Genomic DNA, 22237 nt, shown 5'->3' with positions numbered 1-22237 from the left:
GAGAAAGATGACAACTAAATGAACCAACAGGTTGGCACTCTGCAAGACAAATTTCACTAACGTAAAGTTCAACATTTGCCTGGGGAGGAAAATGTGGCAGTCAGGACGGACTTCTTCCTGGGGTGGCCCTGGGGTGGCCCAGAGACCGTCCCTTGGCTGACAGCACAATTAAACCTAAAGCGGTGGCTTCCCGGGCCGCCAGTGTTCAGAGGCTTTCCTGAAGGCCTTCTACACTTACCTGGTGTCTACACCAGGTGGGGTCCCAACCTGGACATTCTACACCCCTGGCTCAACCTTCACTCCCCAACTCTTCCTCCCTCCCTCTAATGTCAGACTCAGAAATGGGTTTGCTGAATGCAAACACACACTCTAGATATTTAGCATTATCTCTGGAAGGGTAACCCTTCTGAAGGAGACGTGACGCTTTGGCTCACGCCAGTCCCCACTCCCTGCCTCCCTGGGACAGGTTCTTAACTGCCCACTCCCAGCCTCCTGGAGCCCCACGGCCCACCCAGCCTCCCCGCTCCTCACTCTCGTCCCAGGGGCCTGAGCACCGCTCAGAGTGATGCCTGTGGTGGTGATTCAGCCTATGAAGTCAATGCCCTGACAGCTGGTTTAAAATTTTATAGTCCACAATACAGAGATGAATCACAAGATTTATGCTAATAATTAAAAACCGCTTTTTACTCCGAAAGACATTAAATAGTAAATAAAAACACCATGACCAGCAGAGGGACAGACTGCAGGAGAAAGGGAACGTTTTCTATTTTAATGCCCTTATTTTTCTGGCTTTTTGAACAAGTGGCCCTGCACTTTCATTCTGCACTGGGCCATGCAAATTCTGGAGCCAGTCCTGCCCCCAGGCCTTGCTGTGGGGAAAAGGGCTGGGGAGGGAGTGGGAAAGCAGCCTTACTCCAGCCCTCAGAAATGCCTTCCTAAGCGCCTCACTGCCCTCAGTTGGGGATGTGCACCCACAGGGGACCGACACCTACAATGGTGGCCCTGCAGGCTCCAAAACTGAAACTAAGGAACATGAAGCCAAGTCATAGGGGACCAAGACCTGGCAACCAGGGAGGGAGGGCAGCCAGGTCCAGTGGCCAACAGACACCCCAGATACAGAGCATGAGGTCGTGAGGTTATGAAGCCAGAGGCCAGGTTCCTGCTTTGTGTGCTGTTCTTGACAGCCAGAAACTGCATACAAAAAGCCTGGGCTCCAGGCACCAGACTTGACAGGTGCGTTCCTGGCTGCTTCGCTTCTTTGACCTTGCCTGGTCTCCCCCCCACCACCACCCCCATCCTGATCTTCTCCCCAATAAGTTTTCCAAGACCTGGGATACCTGCTGAACTCCCTGGGTCCCTTAAACACTGCTGCTTCAATAAATGCCAATTGCCTACTTAGTGCCCGGTGCTGGGATGGGTGCCAATCTCAGAGGTGGAGAACTGGGTTCTGCCTTCAAGAAGCAACCTTGCACAGGCAGGGTAGCAAAACCCCCTCCTCTCTGCCATTCCTTCTCCTTTTTGACGCAGGATCTATTCAAAACTGCTGTAGGGAGAACCCAACCCATGGGGTTCCCCAAAACCCCCGAAGCCAGTCCAACATAGCACTCTAGTTCCTGAGGCCTCTGTAAGAATTTCTCCCTCAGGGGTCTCCTGTTGAAAGGCTGTGTCTGCCAGACTGTCTTTACTAGGTAATAATTAATGTCTTCCATTTCTTACTAATCAGAGACATGCACCATTACCAATCAGCAGAGGAGACCAAGGGCCACTGCCTTTCCAGGGCACCTCAGTCCCCAGCAGAAACGAAGCAGGGGAATGGCCCCCTGAGCCTCAGGCAGCCTGAGTCGGAGCAGCAGTACATGGCATGGAGCTCCTTCAGGTATCAATGCTGGCTTTCATCTGTGACCTGGGGTAGAAGCCACCATGACTACCATGGTTACCATACCAGAGACTGAAGACCACGGTTCTGGTCCCAGCTCTGACATTTTGGGAAAATCACTGATCCTTCATGGACCTGAATTTCATCATCTGAAGAACAGGACAAACCCCAGCTCTGCGGCTTCTAGGGGCTGTCATAAGGATAAAGTAGGAAAAGATACCAGAAAAAGCCAACTGCCTTTGCTGTTGGAATGACTGGGATTATTACAGGTTTCCACGTAGGAAAAAATGGAACTAGTTAACAGTTCCTACTTCATCAAGTTGTTGCAAGAATTAAATCAGGTAACAGTTAAAAACAGCTCCTGGCATTTTTCAAGGACTCAAAAATATGATGCTATTACATAATCGCTACCACTATTATTGCTGCTGCTGTTAATGGCACAACTGCTATCATGTCCTGCTACCTGGCTAAGGGACTCGTGGGAAAGTAGAGAAGTCTTGAAGTACAAGTCAGCATCACCTAGTCTAGAACTGGGAGAACCAGGAGTAGATTCCTCATAACATGTTGTCCCTAATTAATCCACAGTTGAATGCAAAGTGCAGAAACAAAAACTAAAATCCACCTGCCTTAGCTCTGGTGTTCTCCTTCAAGAAATGGATTCTGGAGAGTATTCCAGTATCTGCTAACTATCAGGAGCAACTGATGCATCCTGAACCCCTCGCACAACTTCCAGGCAAGGATCCACTGGCGAAAATAAAATCAGGGGTGCCGACGCTTTATCCCTCTCTCTGAGCCCTCTCACTGAACTCCCCACACCAAAAAAATAAAAAATTTAGAAATGCTCATGGTAAATCCAAGAAAGCACCCTTGAAGCAAAATATTTTTTATGGGGGAAAAGGAGAATAATTACTCCCCAAATCTTTAAGTCTTCAAGAACTCGCCACAGAATGAGGTAGAAAACAAGTCAGCTGCCATGGGTCCCAGGGGCACAGTCACACTGCTTTCCTCTTTGCCAAGGCCCTGTAGGTAGAGACAGGGCTTGCTGAAGGATAACCATGAGGGACTTCACAGAGTTGCCACAGAAGAGACAACAAAAGGGATGAAGGGCAAGAGGCTGTGAAACTGACCTTGGATCCTACACACCCCTCAGATCCCTCAGCTCAAGATTTTGCCTAGAACTTCATGGAAGAGACAGAAACAATAACTAGGAGAGGTGGGCCCAGGCGGCGTGGCTCGGTGGTTGAGCCTCACACCATTTACTCCCTCCTGTCTGTAAGGGCTTCTCCTGCCACCGTCCCCCTTGTTCACCACCTTCCAGCCACACTGGCCTTTCTGCTCCTTGAATTTGAAGCTCTTTGTTGCCTTAAAGCCGTTGCACTGGCTGTTCCCTCCTCAACATAACAATGGATCTTTTTTGTTATTCATATTTTACCTTAAAAGTCATCTACTCAGAAACACCACACCTAACCTCCCATCCAACCAAACCACTCAGACACTTTATATCACCTTATTTTAACTTTCTGCATAGTTACTGCTCACTATCTGATATTATTGTTTGTTTATTTACTGACTAGAGACCCGATAAACGAAATTCACTCACTGGAGGGGGGAGGGGAGGTTGAAGGGGGGTCCTCAGCCCAGCCTGCGCCCTCTCACAGTCTGGGAGCCCTTGGGATATGTCCAACTGCCCTGGAGGCTGGAGAGGCTCCCCCACCGCTGCTGCTGCTGCTGCTGCTGCTGCTGCTGCTGCTGCTGCTGCCAGCCTTGAACCCGGCTCAGGGCTTCTGGCTGAGTGATGCTCCCCCTATGGGAGCGCACTCACCACCAGGGGGCAGCTCCTGCATTAAGCATCTGCCCCCTGGTGGTCAGCGCCTGTCATAACGACTGGTCATCCGATGTTCGGTGCATTTGCATATTAGCCTTTTATTAAATAGGATTTTCTACTCCCTCCCTTCCCCAGTACATTGTAAGTTCCATGTCTGCATCATTCACTTCCTTTTTTAATAAATTTTTTTAAATCCTCACCTTAGGATGTGTGTTTTGTGTTTCTAAATTGATTTTAGAGAGTGAGAAAGGGAGAGGGAGAGAGAAGCATGGATGTGATGAAGTATGGTAGCAACCATGTCAGGTAGAAATTATAGTTTAACTTTAACCCTGCTGTTCAGCTTATGTACCTATTTGCTTTGTTTAACAATGGACAGGTTATTTTGATTTTCTGAATTATATAAATCATCCCATTTGATTAAATGCCTTATTGATTGTAATGTGAATATCCCATGGGTTGTGGTCATACTGGTCTTAGAAAACACATTTTCCTTTACCTGGGAAGGACATCACAGTTATCCCAAGGTCAGAGGGCTCTAGACCCAAAACTGTAATTTAGATAACATGCCTAAGTTTAACCCAGGTTATCCAAGGGCCCCAGATAACATGCTGTTTCTGCTTCTGTAAACTGCTTTTTTTTCGAACTACGTTCCTCATTCCAAACCCTGGGATGTAATCAATGCCTTGTGATTTTTTGCCTATATAACCCTGGAGCTGCGACCATCTTGTTACTATGAGATCTGGGAAAGCAAAATGGCCCCTCATAGTCCCAGACTGCAATAAATGTGACTTCTTGAGGCATCCTTCTGTGATTCACGGGGTACATTACAACAGTGAGAGAAAAAGAAGTATCAATGGGTTGCCTCCTGCATGTACCCTGAGCATGCACCCTGAGCAGTGATCAAACTCACAACCCGGGCATGTGCCCTAACAGGGCATCGAACCCGAGACCCTTTGGGTGCACAGTGTCGACAACGCTCCAACCAAGCCACACCGGCCAGGGCTACCTCATTCATTTCTGTAGTCCCAATGCCTAGAACAATATGTGGTACACAGGAGATAGCTAATAAATCCCAGCAGATGCAGTTATGAGCCAGAGAGGGCCACTAATAAAAGGTCCTAATGATCCCAACCAGCTCCCCAACACTCTCTCCCCCTCTCTCCCTCTCTCTCTCTCTCTCTCTCTCTCTCTCTCTCTCACACACACACACACACACACACACACACACACACACACAGGACAGCCAACCATACCCACAGTCCTAGTGCTCACTTCTATTCATCTCGTTCATCAGGATTTCACCTTCCCACAAGAGCCCAAGCAAGCCCAGGAGGGAGAGGGGCTCCACGACTTTACGGGACCATCTGAGCTTCCAAAATGCTGGCCCGCTGCCGACTAGCAGTTTTCAAGTCGGTGAAAAAAAAGGATTTCCGACTCACAGTCCCCAAAATTACACTAAATATTAGCCAGACCACCGTCCGTCCAGACAGACCTGAAGCTAGCTCACTCATTCAGTGAACAAACATCTACCGAGCGCCTACTCCGTACCAGGCACTGGGGCAAAGGATCAAAAGCGGTGTCTGACCTCGTGCAGCGCGGTGGTGAGCAGGCAGGGGCAGATGCGCTGCAACACGGGGATAGCCCGCGGCGGGAAAGTAAAAACTCTACCGGTGTTAGCGTCTGAACGGCGCCTCGGTTTCACCTCTACAGACCCAGGTCGGGGATAACTTGGCTTGCGGGGCAAGGCTCTGGGTTTTTTAGGAAAAGCTACTGCTTAACGAAGCGGAGGCCGTGTGACCGTCCTCTTTGAGCTTCTGCTCAGCAGACGCGCAGCGTTCGAGTAACATCATTGGCTCATCGGTTCCCCTCCCCGCCCCCATCGCTGCCCCGCGGGTCGGCGCAGGAGGGTCGGGGTGGGATGCGGCTGCAACTCTCCACTACCATCGCCGAGAACGGGGCTGCAGAGAAACCCACCGCACCCCAAAGAGAGTCCCTTCGTCTCTTTCCCGCGCACCTCACCACCCACTCCACCCCCGGCTCTCGGAGCCCGGACGGAACTCGTAGTCCACTCTCCTCACCCCTGCTCATCCCGTTCCCAGCCCGGTGCCACGGGAGACCCCCAAAGGGAGGCGTATCCGACCCCTCACGCCAGCGCCCGAAGCCAACCCAAATGCCAGGTCCAGGGCGCAGTTTGCAGGCCGACCCCCCGCAGCGGGCCGGATCCCGGACCCCCGCCCAGGAGCCCTCGCGGAGGTGGGTACCGCACCCCGCCTCCCTCCAGCCGCCCGCCTCACCACTCGGGCAAACAAAACCCACGCGTCGGCGGCCGCGGCGCTGTGCGCGCCAACTCGCCCGGGACCCGCGCGGGAGGAGGGGGCGCGGACGCGCAGCGGGAACGCACGGGACCCCCCACCCGGCACGGGGGCGAGCGCGGCGGAGGCGCGGTCACTCACTCGATGAAGTAGCTGGCGCCCTCCTCCGTGAAGCCCTCCTCCCAGCCGCGGGGCAGGTCTGCGGAGACGCGAGAAAAGTTCAGGTCAAACTTGGCCGCCCAGGCGCGCGCCCCCCCGGGGCTCCCCATCCCGCCGGCCCCGCGCCCACCTGAGCGGATCATGTGGCCGGAGTTGACGGGCTCCCCGGTGCGCGGGTGCAGCCAGGTCGTGCGGCGGAGCTGGTCACTGCGGGGAGAGGTGCACCTGTTAGCGCGCGGCCCCCCGGGGGGCGCCCGCCCGGCCCCGCGCCCCGCCCGCCCCGCGCCCCCGCGTGCCCGCGCCGCACTTGATGAAGAAGACGCGGCCGTCCCGGCACACGCCGTAGGACCAGTGCTCAGGTAGAGTGTCCCGCCCGACCGCCGCCGCCGCCGCCATGTTCGCCGAGCTCGGAGCCGCCGCGGGGCGGGCGGGAGGGAGCGGGGGCGGGGGAGGGGGCGGTGCGGGCGGCGGGCCGGCGGGCTCGGCCTGCGCGGGCTCGGGCGGCCCCCCGGGGCGCTCCATCGCCGTGCGGACACCCCCGGCGCGGGCGCGTGGCCAGGTCCCGGCGTCCGCAGGTCCCGACGGCCGCAGCAGTTCGCCGCCGCCCCGGCCCGCCCGACGCGGTGGCCGCGGCCTTTGTCCCCGGACTTCCCCGCCCCCAGCCCGCCGTGCGCCCCTTGGCCCCAGAGACTCGGGCGGGGCGGGGGCCGCTGTCGGGGCCCCAGGGGCAAACTCCGGAAACGGGGTGCACCCCGAATGTTCCTGTAAACCCCACCCTGTCTCTGGGACCTGTACTTCTTTCTGTACCATGGAAACCTAAACAGGTTCCTTCCAGATTCCGAGCCTCGGTTTCTTCCTCTGTAAAATAAAGTTAATAATAAATACTACACGGGATTGGAGTGCAGATTAAATGAAGTAACAGTGGTGTAAAGTGTTTAACTGGACCCTGCAAGTAGTAGGTCCTCTATTAATGCCAGGTCAAGCATGGTTTCATTTACCCAAGTTTGCAGCTGGAATATGAAAAGGGGTGCAAGCCCTCTCCCCACACGCCACATGCACAGCCCTAAAGTTGCAGGGATCACAGGCTCTGCCTGCAAGTTTCATCAAGTGGCTGAGGGCTGGGCTGTATCTCCTCCGTCTGAAGCAGATCCTCCAGGCGGGACCTCTAGTGGGGGCTCTGGAAGGTTCTTTCCAGGGCTGGAGCCTTCTCATAGTCAGGTCTGTGCTCTCATCTCAGTGCCTGGGGATCCCTCTCCTGACCCCTCTGTCCAGAGGGGACTCTTCCCCTCGGCCCTTCGCTATCAGTTCCATTACTGTGTACACTGAATTGGCGTTCTTACTCGCGTGTGTTTCTGTATTGCCTTGTTTGTTGTTATTAGCACCCCCCTCCCGCCCTCACTAAAATGTCAGCTGGAGGAGAGGGGCCTTGGTCTGTCATGCAGTGCCATATCCATGGCGCCTGGAACAGCGCCTGATGCATGCATGTAGTCAAAAGCTGAATGAGTGCCTCAAACACTCCACACTGACACCCTGCACACTGAGCAGGGGCAGAGGCGAAGCTGGACTCGGGGAGATATCAGGCCCAGACTTTGGGGACAGAGGCTATGGTTGATGAGATGAGACCCATATAGAAGTGAGACAAGGCAGTGTGTGGGCATTAGTTATTCAGAAAGCCATCCCAAACAGGTGGAATTCGGCTCACCTGAAGGACCGGTCACATTGGACTGGGAAGGGGAGGGAGGGGAGAGCAAACACGGGGTTGTGGGAGGGTTATGGGATGTTAAGGAGGCCATACGCATGCCCTTCCTTGAGAACAGACAGGTTGTGAGAGGGTCTCCTGCCTTTGAGGAGATTCTTGAGCAAATGACAATGGTAAAATAATGCTTTTATTGTTAAACATTATTTTGAAATAATACATTAAGTGGGCAAAGGTCAGGAACACACAATTCACAAAAAAAGCAATACAAGTGGCTTTTAAACAAATGGAAAGACACTCAACCACCTCATAATAGGAGAAAGGCAGATTAAAATGAAGGTGAGGTACATTTTTTAGGTATCAAATTGGCAAAAGTGGGCATTGCAGAGAAAGACGTTCTTGTTTATTGTTGGTGGGACTATAAAATGGTTGTCTCTTTGAGGATAGTTTGTTCAAAGCCATTAGAATTTAAATGCATATGCCTTTTGACCTAGCAATTCCACTACTAGAAATTTATCCTGCACTAATACTCACACGGGCACCAAGGCGTTGGTGCTACATTATTCACTGCAGCATTGGCAATAGTTAGGAAAAACTGGAAACAATCTAAATGTCTCTCAGAAAAGAACAGGTTTGTATGGTGATGAATGTTAACTAGACTTGCCGTGGTGATATTTCATAACATATGCTAGTACAAACATCTCATCGTTATATATTTGTATGTCAAGTATACCTCAATTTTAAAAAACAGGTTAATTAAATTATGACATATTCCTAGGATGCAGCTGTTACAAAAAATGAGCTAGATCTCTAGGTACTGCTATAGAACGGTCTCTAAGATATTAAGTGAAATGCAAGATGCGGAACTATGATATGGTATGCTACTATTATATATAGGGAGCGTCATGATTAAGATTTCCCTTGTTTGTGTCTCCTCCTCAACAATAAAATTTGGCATCCATCCACGGACAAAAGTATTATGTGGGAGCTGTGGGGACCAGTACCATATGCCAAGAAACCAGGAGGAGTTTTACCCACATATGCATCGGGCAGTAGGCACACAGACCTTGATCCTGGCTGTGGACACTGCTATGGCCCATGAACTGACTCTAGTCCCTCTCAGCTGCAGTCGAGGAGCCCCTGCAAATCATCGTCTGACAATCCCCCAGAGGTGAGGGAGTCTTTGTGGAAGTCCAATTTTCCAGTGGAAAAGTTCCAGCATACCACTAGAGCAAAAAATACAAGTTTGGGTGCATGGAAGATGGTAGTTAGTAAAGACTAGAGGAGGTGACTGCTCTTTCAAATGTGAACATAGCAACACAAAGGAACATGAAAAACCAACAAAACATGACACCACCAATGGATCACAATAATCTTCTAGTAAGCCATCCTAAACGCATGGAGATCTGCAATTTACCTGATAAATAATTCAAACTAGCTATTTTAGGTAAACTTAATGAGCTACAAGAAAATACAAAAAGACAATTCACTGAAATCAGGAAAACAATACTAAACAAAATGAGAACTTTAAGAAAGAGATAACAGCCCAGTCGGTTGGCTCAGTGGTTGAGCATTGACCTATAAACCAGGTCACAGTTTGATTCCCAGTTAGGGCACATGCCGGGGTTGTGGGCTTGATCCCCAATAAGGGGTGTGTAGGAGGCAGCCAATCAATGGTTCTCTCTCATTGATGTTTCTCTCCCTCTCCCTTCTTCTCTGAAATCAATAAAAATATATATTTTAAAAGACCACCCATTTTTTAAAAAGGAAAGAGATAGCAATCATAAAAAAAGCCAAACAAATTCTGAAGCTGAAAAATACAATGCATTAAATGAAAAAATGCAATGGAAAACATCAATGAATCAAGCAAAAGAAAAAAATCTGTGAGTTAGAAGACAAGAACTTTGAAATTACCTAGTCAGAGGAGAACAAAGAATGAAAAAGAGTAAAGAAAGCCTACAGCCCTAGCTGGTTTGGCTCACTGGATGGAGCGTCGGCCTGCGGACTGAAGGGTCCCAGGTTCGATTCCGGTCAAGGGCATGTACCTTGGTTGCAGGCACATACCCAGTGGGGAGTGTGCAGGAGGCAGCTGACCCACGCTTCTCTCTCATCAATGTTTCTAACTCTCTATCTCTCTCCCTTCCTCTCTGTAAAAAATCAATAAAATATATTAAAAAAAAAAAGAAAGCCTACATGAACTATGGGGTACCATCAAAAGAAATGATTTGTGAATTATTGGAGTTCCAGAGGAAAAAGGGGGCAGAAAGTTTATTTAAAGAAAATGATGGCTGAGAACTTCCCAAATCTGGGGAAAGATTTAGATATCCAAGTACATGAAACTCATAAGTCACCAAATAAACTCAAAGAGGTCCTCTCCAGGACTGTCAAAAAGAATAAGACTGCCAAAAATCAAAGGCAAAGAGGGAATCTTAAAAGCAAGGAGAGAAATGAAGCCTGTAACTTATTAGGAACTTGTAAAGCTGTCAGCAGATTTCTCAGCAAAACCCTTACAGGCTAGGAGAGAATGGGATGATGTATTAAAAATGGTCAAAGAAAAAAAAAATGCCAAACAAGAATGCTCTGTCTGGCAAAATTATCCGTTAGAAATGAAGGTAAGATAAGGAATTCCCCAGAAAAACAAAAGCTAAGGGTGTTCATCATCACTAGACCTGCCTTACAAGAAATGCTGACAGTTCTTCAAGCTGAAATGGAAAGATGCTAATTAGTAACATGAAAACATACAATATGCTGGTAAGGGTAAGTATATATACAAATTCAGCATACTCTAATAATGTAATATGATGGTGTGTAAACCACTTTAATATAAAGGAGACAGGACAAGAGTACTAAAAATAACTAACTACAATAATTTATTAATACACAGTATAAAAAGAGGTCAGTTGTGACATCAAAAACAAAAAAGGAGATAAAAAGGTAGAGTTTTTATATGTGACCAAAGTTAAATTATTATCAGCATAAAATATGCTATTATATCTGTAAGATGTTATATGTAAGCCCCATGGTAACCATAAAGCAAAAACCTATGGTAGATTCACAAAAGATAAAGAGAAGGAAATCAAAGCATAATGGAAAATCATCGATTTACAAAGAAAGGCAGCAAGAGAGGAATAAAGGAACAAATGAACTCTAAAATAGCCAAAAACAATTAATAAGATGCATTAGTGAGTACTTGCCTATCAATAATTACTCTAAATGCAAATGGCTAAATTCTCCACTCAAAAGCCATAGAACAGCTTGATAAATAAAAAAAAATAAGACCCAACTATATGCCTCCTACAAGATTCTCATTTCAGCTGTAAGGACACACATAGGCTCAAAGTGAAGGAATGGAGAAAGATACTCCATGCAAGTGGAAACAAAAGAGAACAGGAATAGCTATACTTATATCAGACAAATAGACTTTAATCCTAAAATGCTAACAAGAGACAAAGAGGTCATTGTGTAATGATAAAAGGCCCATTCATCAAGAAGATAAAACAGTCATAAATATACATGCACCCGACATCAGAACATCTAACTATATTAAGCAAATACGAACAAATCTGAAGGGAGAAATAGACTATGATCATATTAAGGGACTTCAATACCTCATTTTCAACAATAGATAGATTCTCCAGACAGAAAATAAATAAGGAAATAATAAACTTGAATGCCACATTAGACCAAATGAACCTAACAGACATTTATAGAAATTCAATAGCAATTCAATACACATTCTCAAGAACACATGGAACATTCTCTAAGATAGATGATTATGGTATGTGACAAAACAAATCTTACCAAATTTAAGAAGATTGAAATCATACTAAGTATCTCTTCCGACCACAATGGTTTGAGACAAAAAATAACAGGAGGAAAGCTGGAAAATTCGCAAGTATGTGGAAGTTAAATAACATGCTTCTGAACAACTAATGGGTCAAAGACTAAATCAACAGGGAAATTTAAAAATATATTGAAGTCCTAGACAGTTTGGCTCAGTGGGAAGAGTGTCAGCCTGTGGACTGAAGGGTCCTAGGTTCGATTCTGGTCAAGGGTACATGTCCAGGTTGCGGGCTCGATCCCCAGTAGGGGGCGTGCAGGGGGCAGCTGATCAATGATTCTCTCTCATCATTGATATTTCTCTCTCTCTGTTTCTCCTCCTTCCTCTCTGAAATCAATAAAAATATATTATATATATATTGAAAACAAAAACCCAATATACCAAAACCTATGGGGTGCAGCAAAAGCAATTGTAAGGAAAGTTTATAGAGATAACACACCTACATTAAGAAAAAGAAAGAGCTCAAATAACCGAACCTTACCTGAAGGAACTAGTAAAAAAAAAAAAAGTTAAGCCCAGAATTAGCAGGAGGAAGGAAATAACAAAGATCACTGCAGAGATAAATGAAATAGAGAACAGAAAAACAAAAGAAACGATCAATGAAACTAAGAGCTGGTATTGTGAAGATAACCAAAACTCCCAAACCCTTAGCTAGACTAAGAAAAATAAGGGAAATACCTCAAATAAATAAATAAATTCAGGAATGAAAGAGGAGACAGGACAACTATACCACAGAAATACAAAGAATCATAAGAAACTACTGTGAACAATCACATACTAAAAAATGGGTAACCTAGAAGAAATTGATAAATTCCTAGAAGCATACAACCCCCTAAGACTTAATCATGAAGAAATAGAAAATCTGAACAGACCAATAATGAGTACTGAGATTGAATCAGTAATCAAGAATTCCCAACAAAGAAAAGCCCAGGATCCAGATAGTTTCCCTGGTGAATTCCACCAAACACTTAAAGAAGAATTAACACCAATCCTTAAAATGTAACAGGAGGGAACACTTCCGAACTTAATTAGTTAGGCCAGTCCTACCCTGATACCAAAGCCAGATAAGGACACTACATGAAAAGAAAACGAGTGCTCTCTTCACAGCACATATACTAAAATTGGAACAATAAAGAGATTAGCAAGGCCCTGCACAAGCATGACACAGATTCATGAAGCATTCCACACACAAAAAAAGGAAAAGAAAAGAAAACTACAGGCCTGTATCCTGTATGCAGCAGGGAGCAGCAGGTGACCCTCAAGGGATATACATATGAAATTTCTAAAAAGATATGCAAAAAACTTTATTAGCCTCTGAGAAGGAGTTTGAGGGTCTGTTATGACAGTGAGACTTATTTTTAGATTTTTGTTTTGTTTCATATTTTTAACCTTAAAATAAAAAAAACTAACTTGAAAACATCATCATGAATTTAAAGGGTTTATTAGCATATTAGAGGCCCGGTGCATGAATTCTTGTGTGGGTGGGGTCCCTCGGCCTGGCCAGCGATCAAGGCAGATCAGGAGGTGGGGGCTGCAGCTGGCTGGGGGGAGGGACCATGGGAGGTTGGCTGCGGGAGCACACTGACCACCAGGGGGCAGCTCCTGCATTGACCATCTGCCCCCTGTTGGTCAGTGCATGTCATAGCAACCCATTGGTCAACCAGTCCTTTGGTCACTTAGGTTTTTATAAATATAGATTGTCCCACAAATAGTAGGCTCAATAAGTAAAAATTCCTTTCTTTTTTGTCTTCCACTAAAACATTGGCCACCCCTTTCCTTCCTTCCCTCCCCCCACCTAACAGGTTCTCCATTTGTGCATTTGATCAATAAATGTTAATTTCATGCACATTGTGTGCTAGGCACTGCTCTAATAGTATAGCTGCTTGCATAAAACAGACACAGTCCCTCCCTGCCTGCCTGGAGCTTCCAGTCCCATTGGCACCTCTGGCAATTTTAATTTCTTAATTCCTGCCTCGCCAGCTTTATACAGGCATTCTCCCACACAAACCTAAAGTAGTTTTCCCATTTCCCTCCAGAACCTGACCTAAATTCTTAGAGCCTCCAGACCCCCGGGCACATTCTGGGTGCTCCCAGCAGAGGGACTCTTGAGCTGGCTTCCTGCTGCCCTGCTGGGGCGCCCTCAGGATGGAAGTCCCTCCTCTCTCGGGCCTGCCTCTCCCCAGGTAGCATCTACTCCCCTTGGGTGGGCAGGTCCACCCAGTCAATTCAGCATCAAATAAATGCTAATGAAAACAAAACACCTTTATCCCTGTTGCTCCAAAGAAAAGTTACATTAAAAGGCCTACAAAGTCCTGTGGCTCTGGCCCCTGCCTCCATTCCTCCTCCTCAGCCCACTCTCCTTCCCCAACACTCACCTTGCTCCCTTCTGCCACAAGCCTATGTACAAGCTATTTGCTGTGCCTGGAATACCCCCAACCACACACACACACACACACACACACACACACACTTCATTTCCCCTCACTTCAAATAACAATTCAAGAGTCACTTCCTCTGGGCAGCCTTCTCTGCCCGCCATGGTGAGATTCCCCGACCCAGTCAGGGTTCGCTCTTGTAGCACCAGGTACATCTCCTTTGTCCTACAGTCTCCAAGAGAGCAGAGACCATGTCTGGTTTTGTTCGCTGTTGTATCCCAAAGCGTAAAACAGCACCTGACAAATATTCAATAAATACTTATTGATTGGATGGGTGGGTGGGAGGGAAGGATTGGATGGGTGGGTGGGAGGGAAGAGGGGAGCCAGGGCCATTGTAAGGGTTTAGAGCAGTGGTTCTCAACCTTGGCTCCACATTAGAATCACCTGGGAATCTTTTTAAAATCCTGATTTCTGGGCCTCATCCTCCGGAAATTCTGTGTCTTTGTTATGGGGTGGGGCCACAACATTAATAACAAAGACACAGAATTTCCGGAGGATGAGGCCCAGAAATCAGGATTTTAAAAAGATTCCCAGGTGATTCTAATGTGCAGCCAAGGTTGAGAACCACTGGTTTAGAGCATGTTGCTGAAAGAAGAAATGAGCAGGTTGGGCCCAGCCCAGATGACTTACATTTACACCTGATTTCCAATCTTCGAGCAAGACAAGGCCAGAAAGGAGTCTGTATGTAGGAAAAGTGACTCAAGCCAGGACTCTAAACACACACCCTGCCTGCCCAGGGTCCCTCTTCTGAAGGTGTTGGAGATTTGAATAGCTTCACCCACTTTTGTTTAATTGATTTTTTGTGTGTGTGAGAGGAAGGGAGGGGTACAGAGAGACAGAAACATTGATGAGAGAGAAACATCAATCGGCTGCCTCCTACACACGCCTCACTAGGGATGGAGCCAGCAATCTCAGGAATTGAACCTCTTGGTTCATGAGTGGACATTCAACCAACACTGGCCAGGCGCTTCACCTGCTTTCAGACTTAGCGTGGCAGGCCCAGCGGGGGCTTGGAGCCTACTTGGCCCAACCTCCTCCTCTTCTAGATAAGGTTCCTCACACAGCACCCCTGAGGGGAAGTGCAGGATGGAGAAAACAGGGCAGAGGCACTGACAGACCTGGGCTCTTCCCCCAGGTGAGGGACCTGAGTCTTATCACCTGAATAGCTAACTGAACACACCCCCGATCCCAGTTCACCTTTCTCAGTGGCACTCCTGCCATGTATTCCAGGCCTCATCACACACACACTCAGTCTTTCCTTTCCAGCCCCCACCCATTCATTCTTCATCTTGCTTTCAAAGGTCAGAGAACAGTCCTTCAGCGGGGTTGAGAGTGTCGCGCCCCAGGCTGCTTTGAGAAATTGGGAAGAAATAACACCCTTCTGTTTCTAAAATCTAGTGTCCAGCCACGGTGGCCTTGCATCGGCCATTTGACCTTGGACAAGGGACTTGACATCCATTTTTATAAGAGGAAACAGACAAAGAGGAGTTTAATAATTTCTGCATTCCAGCGTTGCTCCAATGTGGTTGTAGAGGCAAAGGAGTTTGTAACCCATAACCCCTGATCCTGAGTTAGAGGCGGTTAGAGCTCAGGGGTGATTTGCATAAATAATAACACTTTAGTTAGCCTAGGGCTTTACGAGTTACAAAAACCAGTAATGATCTTTGAATCTTTGTGTATTTGTTCATTAATAAGTATATTAGTGTAGGCTCTCAAATCATGTGCCAGACCCTCCGATGATGGCATCTCCAGCACTGCAACCTGTTAGCTGGAGAAATACAGGAGGGGCTCTGTCTAAAGATCCTCAAAGATACCTCGTCAGTCTTCCTGGAGGACCAGCCTTGCCCCAATCTTTGAGCACTGTTGGTGGGGTGTGAGGGCCAATGCGGGGGGGCCCAGGCTGAGACCCCAGATCTGCCAAAGTGCCTTCCCCTGGACTAGAATAGTAGATGCTAGGAGAGCAGGACCCCAGGGTGACGCAGGACCTTCCCACACCTCCAGCTTGAATGGTCTCCCTGGCCCAAGCTCCCCACGAGGTAGATGTTCCAGGCCCAGCACCATGGCCGCCCCATATTAGCATAGAGGCAAACCAGGAGCTCCAACCTGCAGCCTGTTGGTCAATGCTTGAGTAGAGAAGGGCACAGCCCAAAGCAGCCTTCCTCACATGGACCCCCAAGCCGGGCTCACCCTCAGGCACACTGACTGCCAGAACAGAGGACAGGCCCCTGGCAGAGAGCACACTTTATATTTTTCTAACTTGTTTCTCTTTTTCTGTCTCCCCCCTCACCAAGGGCTCCAGTAGACCCACGAGGAACTACTCCCCAGCAGAAAAAAAAACAAACTCCTTCTCAGCGGTGACCCCCCCATCCCTGGAGAAGTTTAAGCAGAAACAGAAGAGCCACTTGCGAGTGGTGATTCCAACCCAAACCCTAACAGCTGGCAGGCCCTGTGGACTGTACACCTGCTCGTCTCTCCAGAGGCCCTGTTTGTGCCCACCCAGGCTCTAGGAAGCAACCTGCCATTCCCCACCCCACTGGCCCTCGCTAACAGCACACGGTTCTGGTCATGCGGCTGGAGCAGCTTGGCCTGGACTGAGCCCTCTGGGAGCTGACCTAACTCCTTTCCCAGACTTCTCTCACAACCCCCAAGTTCACCAGCCAAACTAAATTACTCACTGGTCCTGCACACTGCACATTCTCCCACCATCATACTTTGCTCACGCACAGGAAACTCTGTTCTTGGGGTGCTCCCTCTCCCCCCTTGCCCAAAGCATCCTTCCAGATCCAGCTTCACTGCATCTCCTTGTGAAACCTTCCCAAAACTTCCATGATTTTTTTCGTAGCACTTAATCTGCACCTCTCTTCTGAGGCTAATTTCTACATTGTGGTTTGTACACTTAATGAATAATGCAATATGCCTGTTGATGTAAGAAATGTCCAAACCTGCAGAGAATTTTTATGAGTTTATCTGAGCCAAAACTGGCAACATATGCCAGGGAGCAAGATCTCAAATGCTCCAGAGAATAACAGTTTTGCAATTTCTTCTATGCATTTGAAATTAAGGAGGTGATGTAGGAAGATTACACAGAGGTGGGAGAAAGCAAGATGAGGATTGAATTACAAGCTAGTTAAGATGATGTGCACTGGTACTTTAGGAGGGGTCTGAAAGGGTGGTCATGTACTAGAAGGGTCTGAAAGAGGGCATTTCAAAAGTGTGTTAACCTAGATGCACAGAGACGATGGACAGGGCTTGCTTAAGGCAAAGATAAGCTTTAGTAAAGAAGTTATGCCCTAGCTGGTTTGGCTCAGTGGATAGAGTGTTGGCCTGCGGACTGAAGGGTCCCGGGTTCAATTCCGGTCAAGGGCACATGCCTGGGTTACGGGCTCAATCCCCAGTAGGGGGCGTGCAGGAGGCAACCAATCAATGATTCTCTCTCATCATTGATGTTTCTATCTCTCCCTCTCCCTTCCTCTCTGAAATCAATAAAAATATATTTTAAAAAAAAGAAGTTATATGCCTGGGGTGTGACTACCCACCATGACCTGCCTAGTTAGGAATTTATGATCACCCTTGAAGTTACTTTCCATAGAGCCACATTTCTTCGCCAACATGCCCCCATGTCTTTTAAGGTGCAGGATCAGGTATGAGTCATCTTATTAGCATCTGGCCTAGCACCTTGCCCATAAGAAGCAATTAGTGAATGTGTTTTGAATTAATTAGCAATGAATAGATTGCTGTTCACCGCTGTATAGAATGCATGTTACAAAAGTGCCATAAATAATTGCTGAGTGAACTGCTTTTTTACGATTCTAGACCTCATAGAGATTTTTAAAAGAATGTTGGGCATACAAAAATACAGAATATAGCAAAAGTCCCCTTGTACATATCACCTACCTTATGGGGGGAAAATACATTACAAACACAGTAGAAACTCTCTCTGTAGCCCAATCCTGCTCATCTTCCCGCTGGAGAGGACCACTCTCTTGATTTGGTGGTTGTCATTCCCAAGCTTCTGCTGTATGTGTCACTGTGTTTGTAGCCACAGCAACAGGTGATAGTGTAAGCAGCAGTGTGGCTGCAGGTGAGGCTGGGATGCCATGAACAGCTTGTTACTGAAAGGCAACTCTTATCGTTAGCTTAAAAGAAATCTAATTTTTACTTATACGTAAGAAAATTAAAGAGAAACAATGTAAAAGGGAACAGTGCCTAAGTTTACTGAGATTTCTGGAGATTTTAAAATTTGACTCCTGTAATGGATATTTTCATACATTTGGGATTAGCCAAAATGTTTGTGTTAATTTTTACTTTTATTTTGAGTCCTAAGAAAGGACTTAGGGTAGTAGAAGCAACAGCAGAGATCCCGAGCGGGGCTGCTTTGACTCCCTAGAAATGTTATAGAAAAGAAGTGAGCCAAGGCGGGACTGCTGTTAGCTCACTGAAAAGCCAGAGAAAAGGGGGACTTGGAGACAGGTTCAGGGCGTTAGCCCAGGAGGAGCTGCCACTGCCTGCTGTTCCCCTGGTTGCTAGTTTAGTGGGGACCCTTAGAGTTTAGGAAAGAGAGAGCAAAAGTACATGCCCCAGAAAAGGAAGGGCACGGACATGCTCCAAGGAGAGCAAGGTATGTTTCTGTTAATTTTTAAGTTGACCTGTCTAGAAAAACATGGGTCATTATTATTTTCACTTTTCTTAAAAAAAAAAAAAAAATGAGGCCTGGCTGGTATGGCTCAGTTGCTGGAGCATCCGTAAAGTCGGGGATTTGATTCCGTCAGGGCACATACCTAGGTTTTGGGTTCGATCCCAGTTGGGTTGGGTATGGGAGGCAAATGATTGATGTATCTCTCTCACGTCAACATTTCTCTCTCTCTCCTTTCCTCCCTCTCTAAAAGCAAAGCAAAACAGAGAAAAGCACATAAGAAGCATCGAGATATAGTGATAGGAACACGGGGCATCCTCGCAACCTTAGGTTGAGTCTCGGAGATTACCTTCTCTGAGCTCCAATTTTCCCATCTTTAAAGTGGAGGTAATTTTTAAAAAATGAACTTATGCTGCCCGGCCAGTGTTGCTCAGTGGTTAAGGTTCAACCTATGAACCAGGAGGTCATGGTTCGATTCCTGGTCAGTGCACATGCTCGGGTTGCAGGCTTGATCCCAATGTGGGATGTGCAGGAGGCAGCAGATCGATGATTCTCTCTCATCCTTGATGTTTCTATCTCTTTCTCCCTCTTCCTTCCTCTCTGAAATTAATTTTTTAAAATATGTATTTTTTAAAATGAACTTATGCCAAGCCTCCTTCCAAAGAAATCTGGAATTGGTTTTTTGAGAAGGTATAAAAATCAAAGAAATATAAATGTGAGAGTACTTTTAAAAAGCTGCAGATATATACATAGTAGTGTTAACATTACCCGCAACAATAATATATGCCACCTAGTGGTGAAAAAGAGTAACTGCATCCAGATACAATTTAAATACTGTATGCACTTTATGGTTGGTGGGCATCACAATTCAGAACCTTACAAGGATTACTGGCATTTGAGGAAAGACTAACATAAAAGACAAACAAAGCCCTAACTGGTTTGGCTCAGTGGATAGAGGGTCGGCCTGCGGACTCAAAGGTCCCAGGTTCGATTCCGGTCAAGGGCATGTACCTTGGTTGTGGGCACATCCCCAGTAGGGAGTGTACAGAAGGCAGCTGATCTATGTTTCTAACTCTCTATCCCTCTCCCTTCCTCTCTGTAAAAAAAAATCAATAAAATATATTTTTTAAAAAAGACAAACAAGTATCTCAGAGAAAACACAGTGTAGAGATAGAAAAAAAAATTATTATTAAGTATTCAGAGATGAGAAAATACATCTATAAAAAACAGATTTCTATAAAAAAGAAAATTCAGCCAAAACCGGTTTGGCTCAGTGTATAGAGCGTCGGCCTGTGGACTGAAGGGTCCCAGGTTCGATTCCGGTCAAGGGCATGTGCTTGGGTTGCGGGCACATCCCCAGTAGGAGGTGTGCAGGAGGCAGCTGATCGATGTTTCTCTCTCATTTATGTTTCTAACTCTCTATCTCTCTCCCTTCCTCTCTGTAAAAAATCAATAAAATATATTAAAAAAAAGAAAATTCAGGGAACAAAATATGAGCACTGAGTGGTGAGCTGGATCTGGGTCATAAGGGCTCATAGGAGCCAACTGTTAAATTTTCAGGAATTCTGCAAACCAGTTAAGCAGAGGCATTATTAAAAAGTTATTCAGCTTGGTTGGCATGACTCAGTGGTTGAGAATCGATGTATGAACCAGAATGTCATGGTTCAATTCCTGGTCAGGGCACATGCTCGGACTGTGGGCTTGATCCCCAGTGTGGGGCATGCAGGAGGCAGCCGATGGATGATTCTCTCTTATCGATGTTTCTCTCTCTCGCTCTCTCTTCCTTTCTGAAAGCAATACAAATATATTTTTTAAAAATAAAAATTAAAACATTCAAACTCAAAGGTAAATTATATTCAAAACAAATGTAATAAGTACTCAAAACTCAGCATTTCCTAATTATTTCACACCATTTTTTAAAAATATATTTTTATTGATTTCAAAGAGGAAAGGAGAGGGAGAGAGAGGTAGAAACAGCAATGATAAGAGAGAATCATTGATGGGCTGCCTTCTGTACGCCCCCTACCAGGGATCCAGCTTGCAACCCGGGCATGTGCCCTTGACCAGAATCAAACCTGGACCCTTCAGTCCTCAGGCTGACGCTCTATCCACTGAGACAAACCAGCCAGGGCTATACCATTTTTCTATTATCCAAGGTCTTAAAGTCATTTACATTTATTGTTCCTGTATAGAGGAAATACCATATAATGGTCTACTACCAAGCATCTCTCCCAACTCCATTGTGACATCCTATTGGTAGCTTGAAATCTGCCATAGTGGGATTTTTAAATAAATATATTTTATTGATTTTGGAGAGAGAGAGGGGAAGGGAGGAGAAAGAGAGAGACACAGAGAGAGAAACATCCATCGGCTGCCTCCTGCATGCCCCTCATGGGCATGTGCCCTCTCTGGGACCTGAACCAGCTACCTCTTGGTGCATGTGACAATGATCAACCAACTGAGCCACACCAGCCAGGGCTATAGTGAGAGTTTTTACATCGCAAAAATAAACATTGCAAATCAAAGTTGTCTTCTCCCCACCCCCACTGGAGACTTAAACATTTACCAACATACCAACATACATTTAACAACATAATAACATATAAGTATGTGTATATATATATATATATATATATACATACATACATACACACACACACATATACATTTACCAAAATGCCACTGGCTCTGGGAAATTAAGTATATGAAGGCAGAAATGGAAAAACTTAGTAAGACTGGAAGATAAAGTTGAAACTTCTCAGAAAGTAGGAAAAGAGATGGACAATGGTTGTTCAAAGATGAGAAAACATTAGAGGATCAGTCCAGAAAGTCTAAAGTGCAAATAATGAGTTCCAGAAAGAGAACACAGAAAATAGAGTGGAAGAAATATTAAAGGAATAGTTCAAGACAATTTCGAGAACTGCAAGACAATTCTGAAACTGAAATAGCTTGAGTACCTTGCAGAACAAACGAAAAAGATAAAACCAAAGTATTATTGCAACTCTCAAAACACCAAATAGACGACCCTAAAAACATCATGTTAGGGAAAAAATCAGGTTAAAAACAAAAGGAGTGGAAATCAGAATGACATCTCACTTCTCAATAGCAGGTTGGTGTGTTTTTTTTTACGCTAGATACAATAAGCAGTGATAACATTTTTATGAAAAACTAGAGGCCTGGTGCATGGATTAGTGCACCAGTGGGGTCTCTCAGCCTGGCTTGTGGGAATCGGGCCAAAACCAGCTCTCTGACATCCCCCAAGGGGTCCGGATTGCGAGAGGGCAGTTCTTGGGTGATGCACCCCGGAATCGGGCTCCCTCCTCTCTTCTCCCAATGTTATGTCACTTTCTCTCTGTATCTGTCTTGCTTCTTTCATCTCACTTTACCCTGTGTTTGGTGGTAACTGATGACTTATGGGCATTTAGCTGCAAAATGCAATTATTTAGCAAACAAGATTTAC

The 22237-nt window shown here is 46.4% G+C and overlaps 1 protein-coding gene and 1 pseudogene across 3 annotated transcripts in view; one reads left to right on the top strand and one right to left on the bottom strand.

Moving 5' to 3' along the window:
- Positions 1-6694, bottom strand: part of PLEKHA7 (pleckstrin homology domain containing A7) — a 203080-nt gene extending 196386 nt beyond the window's left edge. The window contains exons 1-3 of one of the 3 annotated variants that reach the window (XM_070428234.1): positions 6480-6694; positions 6303-6379; positions 6155-6212 (exon numbers count right to left, since the gene is read on the bottom strand). In XM_070428234.1, coding sequence (XP_070284335.1) covers positions 6155-6212; positions 6303-6379; positions 6480-6694 — 350 coding nt within the window. The remainder of the gene's footprint in view (positions 1-6154; positions 6213-6302; positions 6380-6479) is intronic. The other 2 variants (XM_070428236.1, XM_070428235.1) reach the window with 2 other exon arrangements.
- A 6107-nt stretch (positions 6695-12801) lies between these two features.
- On the top strand, positions 12802-12901 carry LOC139019085 (U6 spliceosomal RNA; annotated as a pseudogene).
- Positions 12902-22237: the final 9336 nt, after the last annotated feature.

Source organism: Myotis yumanensis, unplaced genomic scaffold, assembly GCF_028538775.1.
Source record: "Myotis yumanensis isolate MYYU_CA2020_CCGP unplaced genomic scaffold, mMyoYum1.0.hap1 SCAF_10, whole genome shotgun sequence".
NCBI lineage: Eukaryota > Metazoa > Chordata > Mammalia > Chiroptera > Vespertilionidae > Myotis > Myotis yumanensis.
This window is presented reverse-complemented; position numbering and strand designations above follow the sequence as displayed.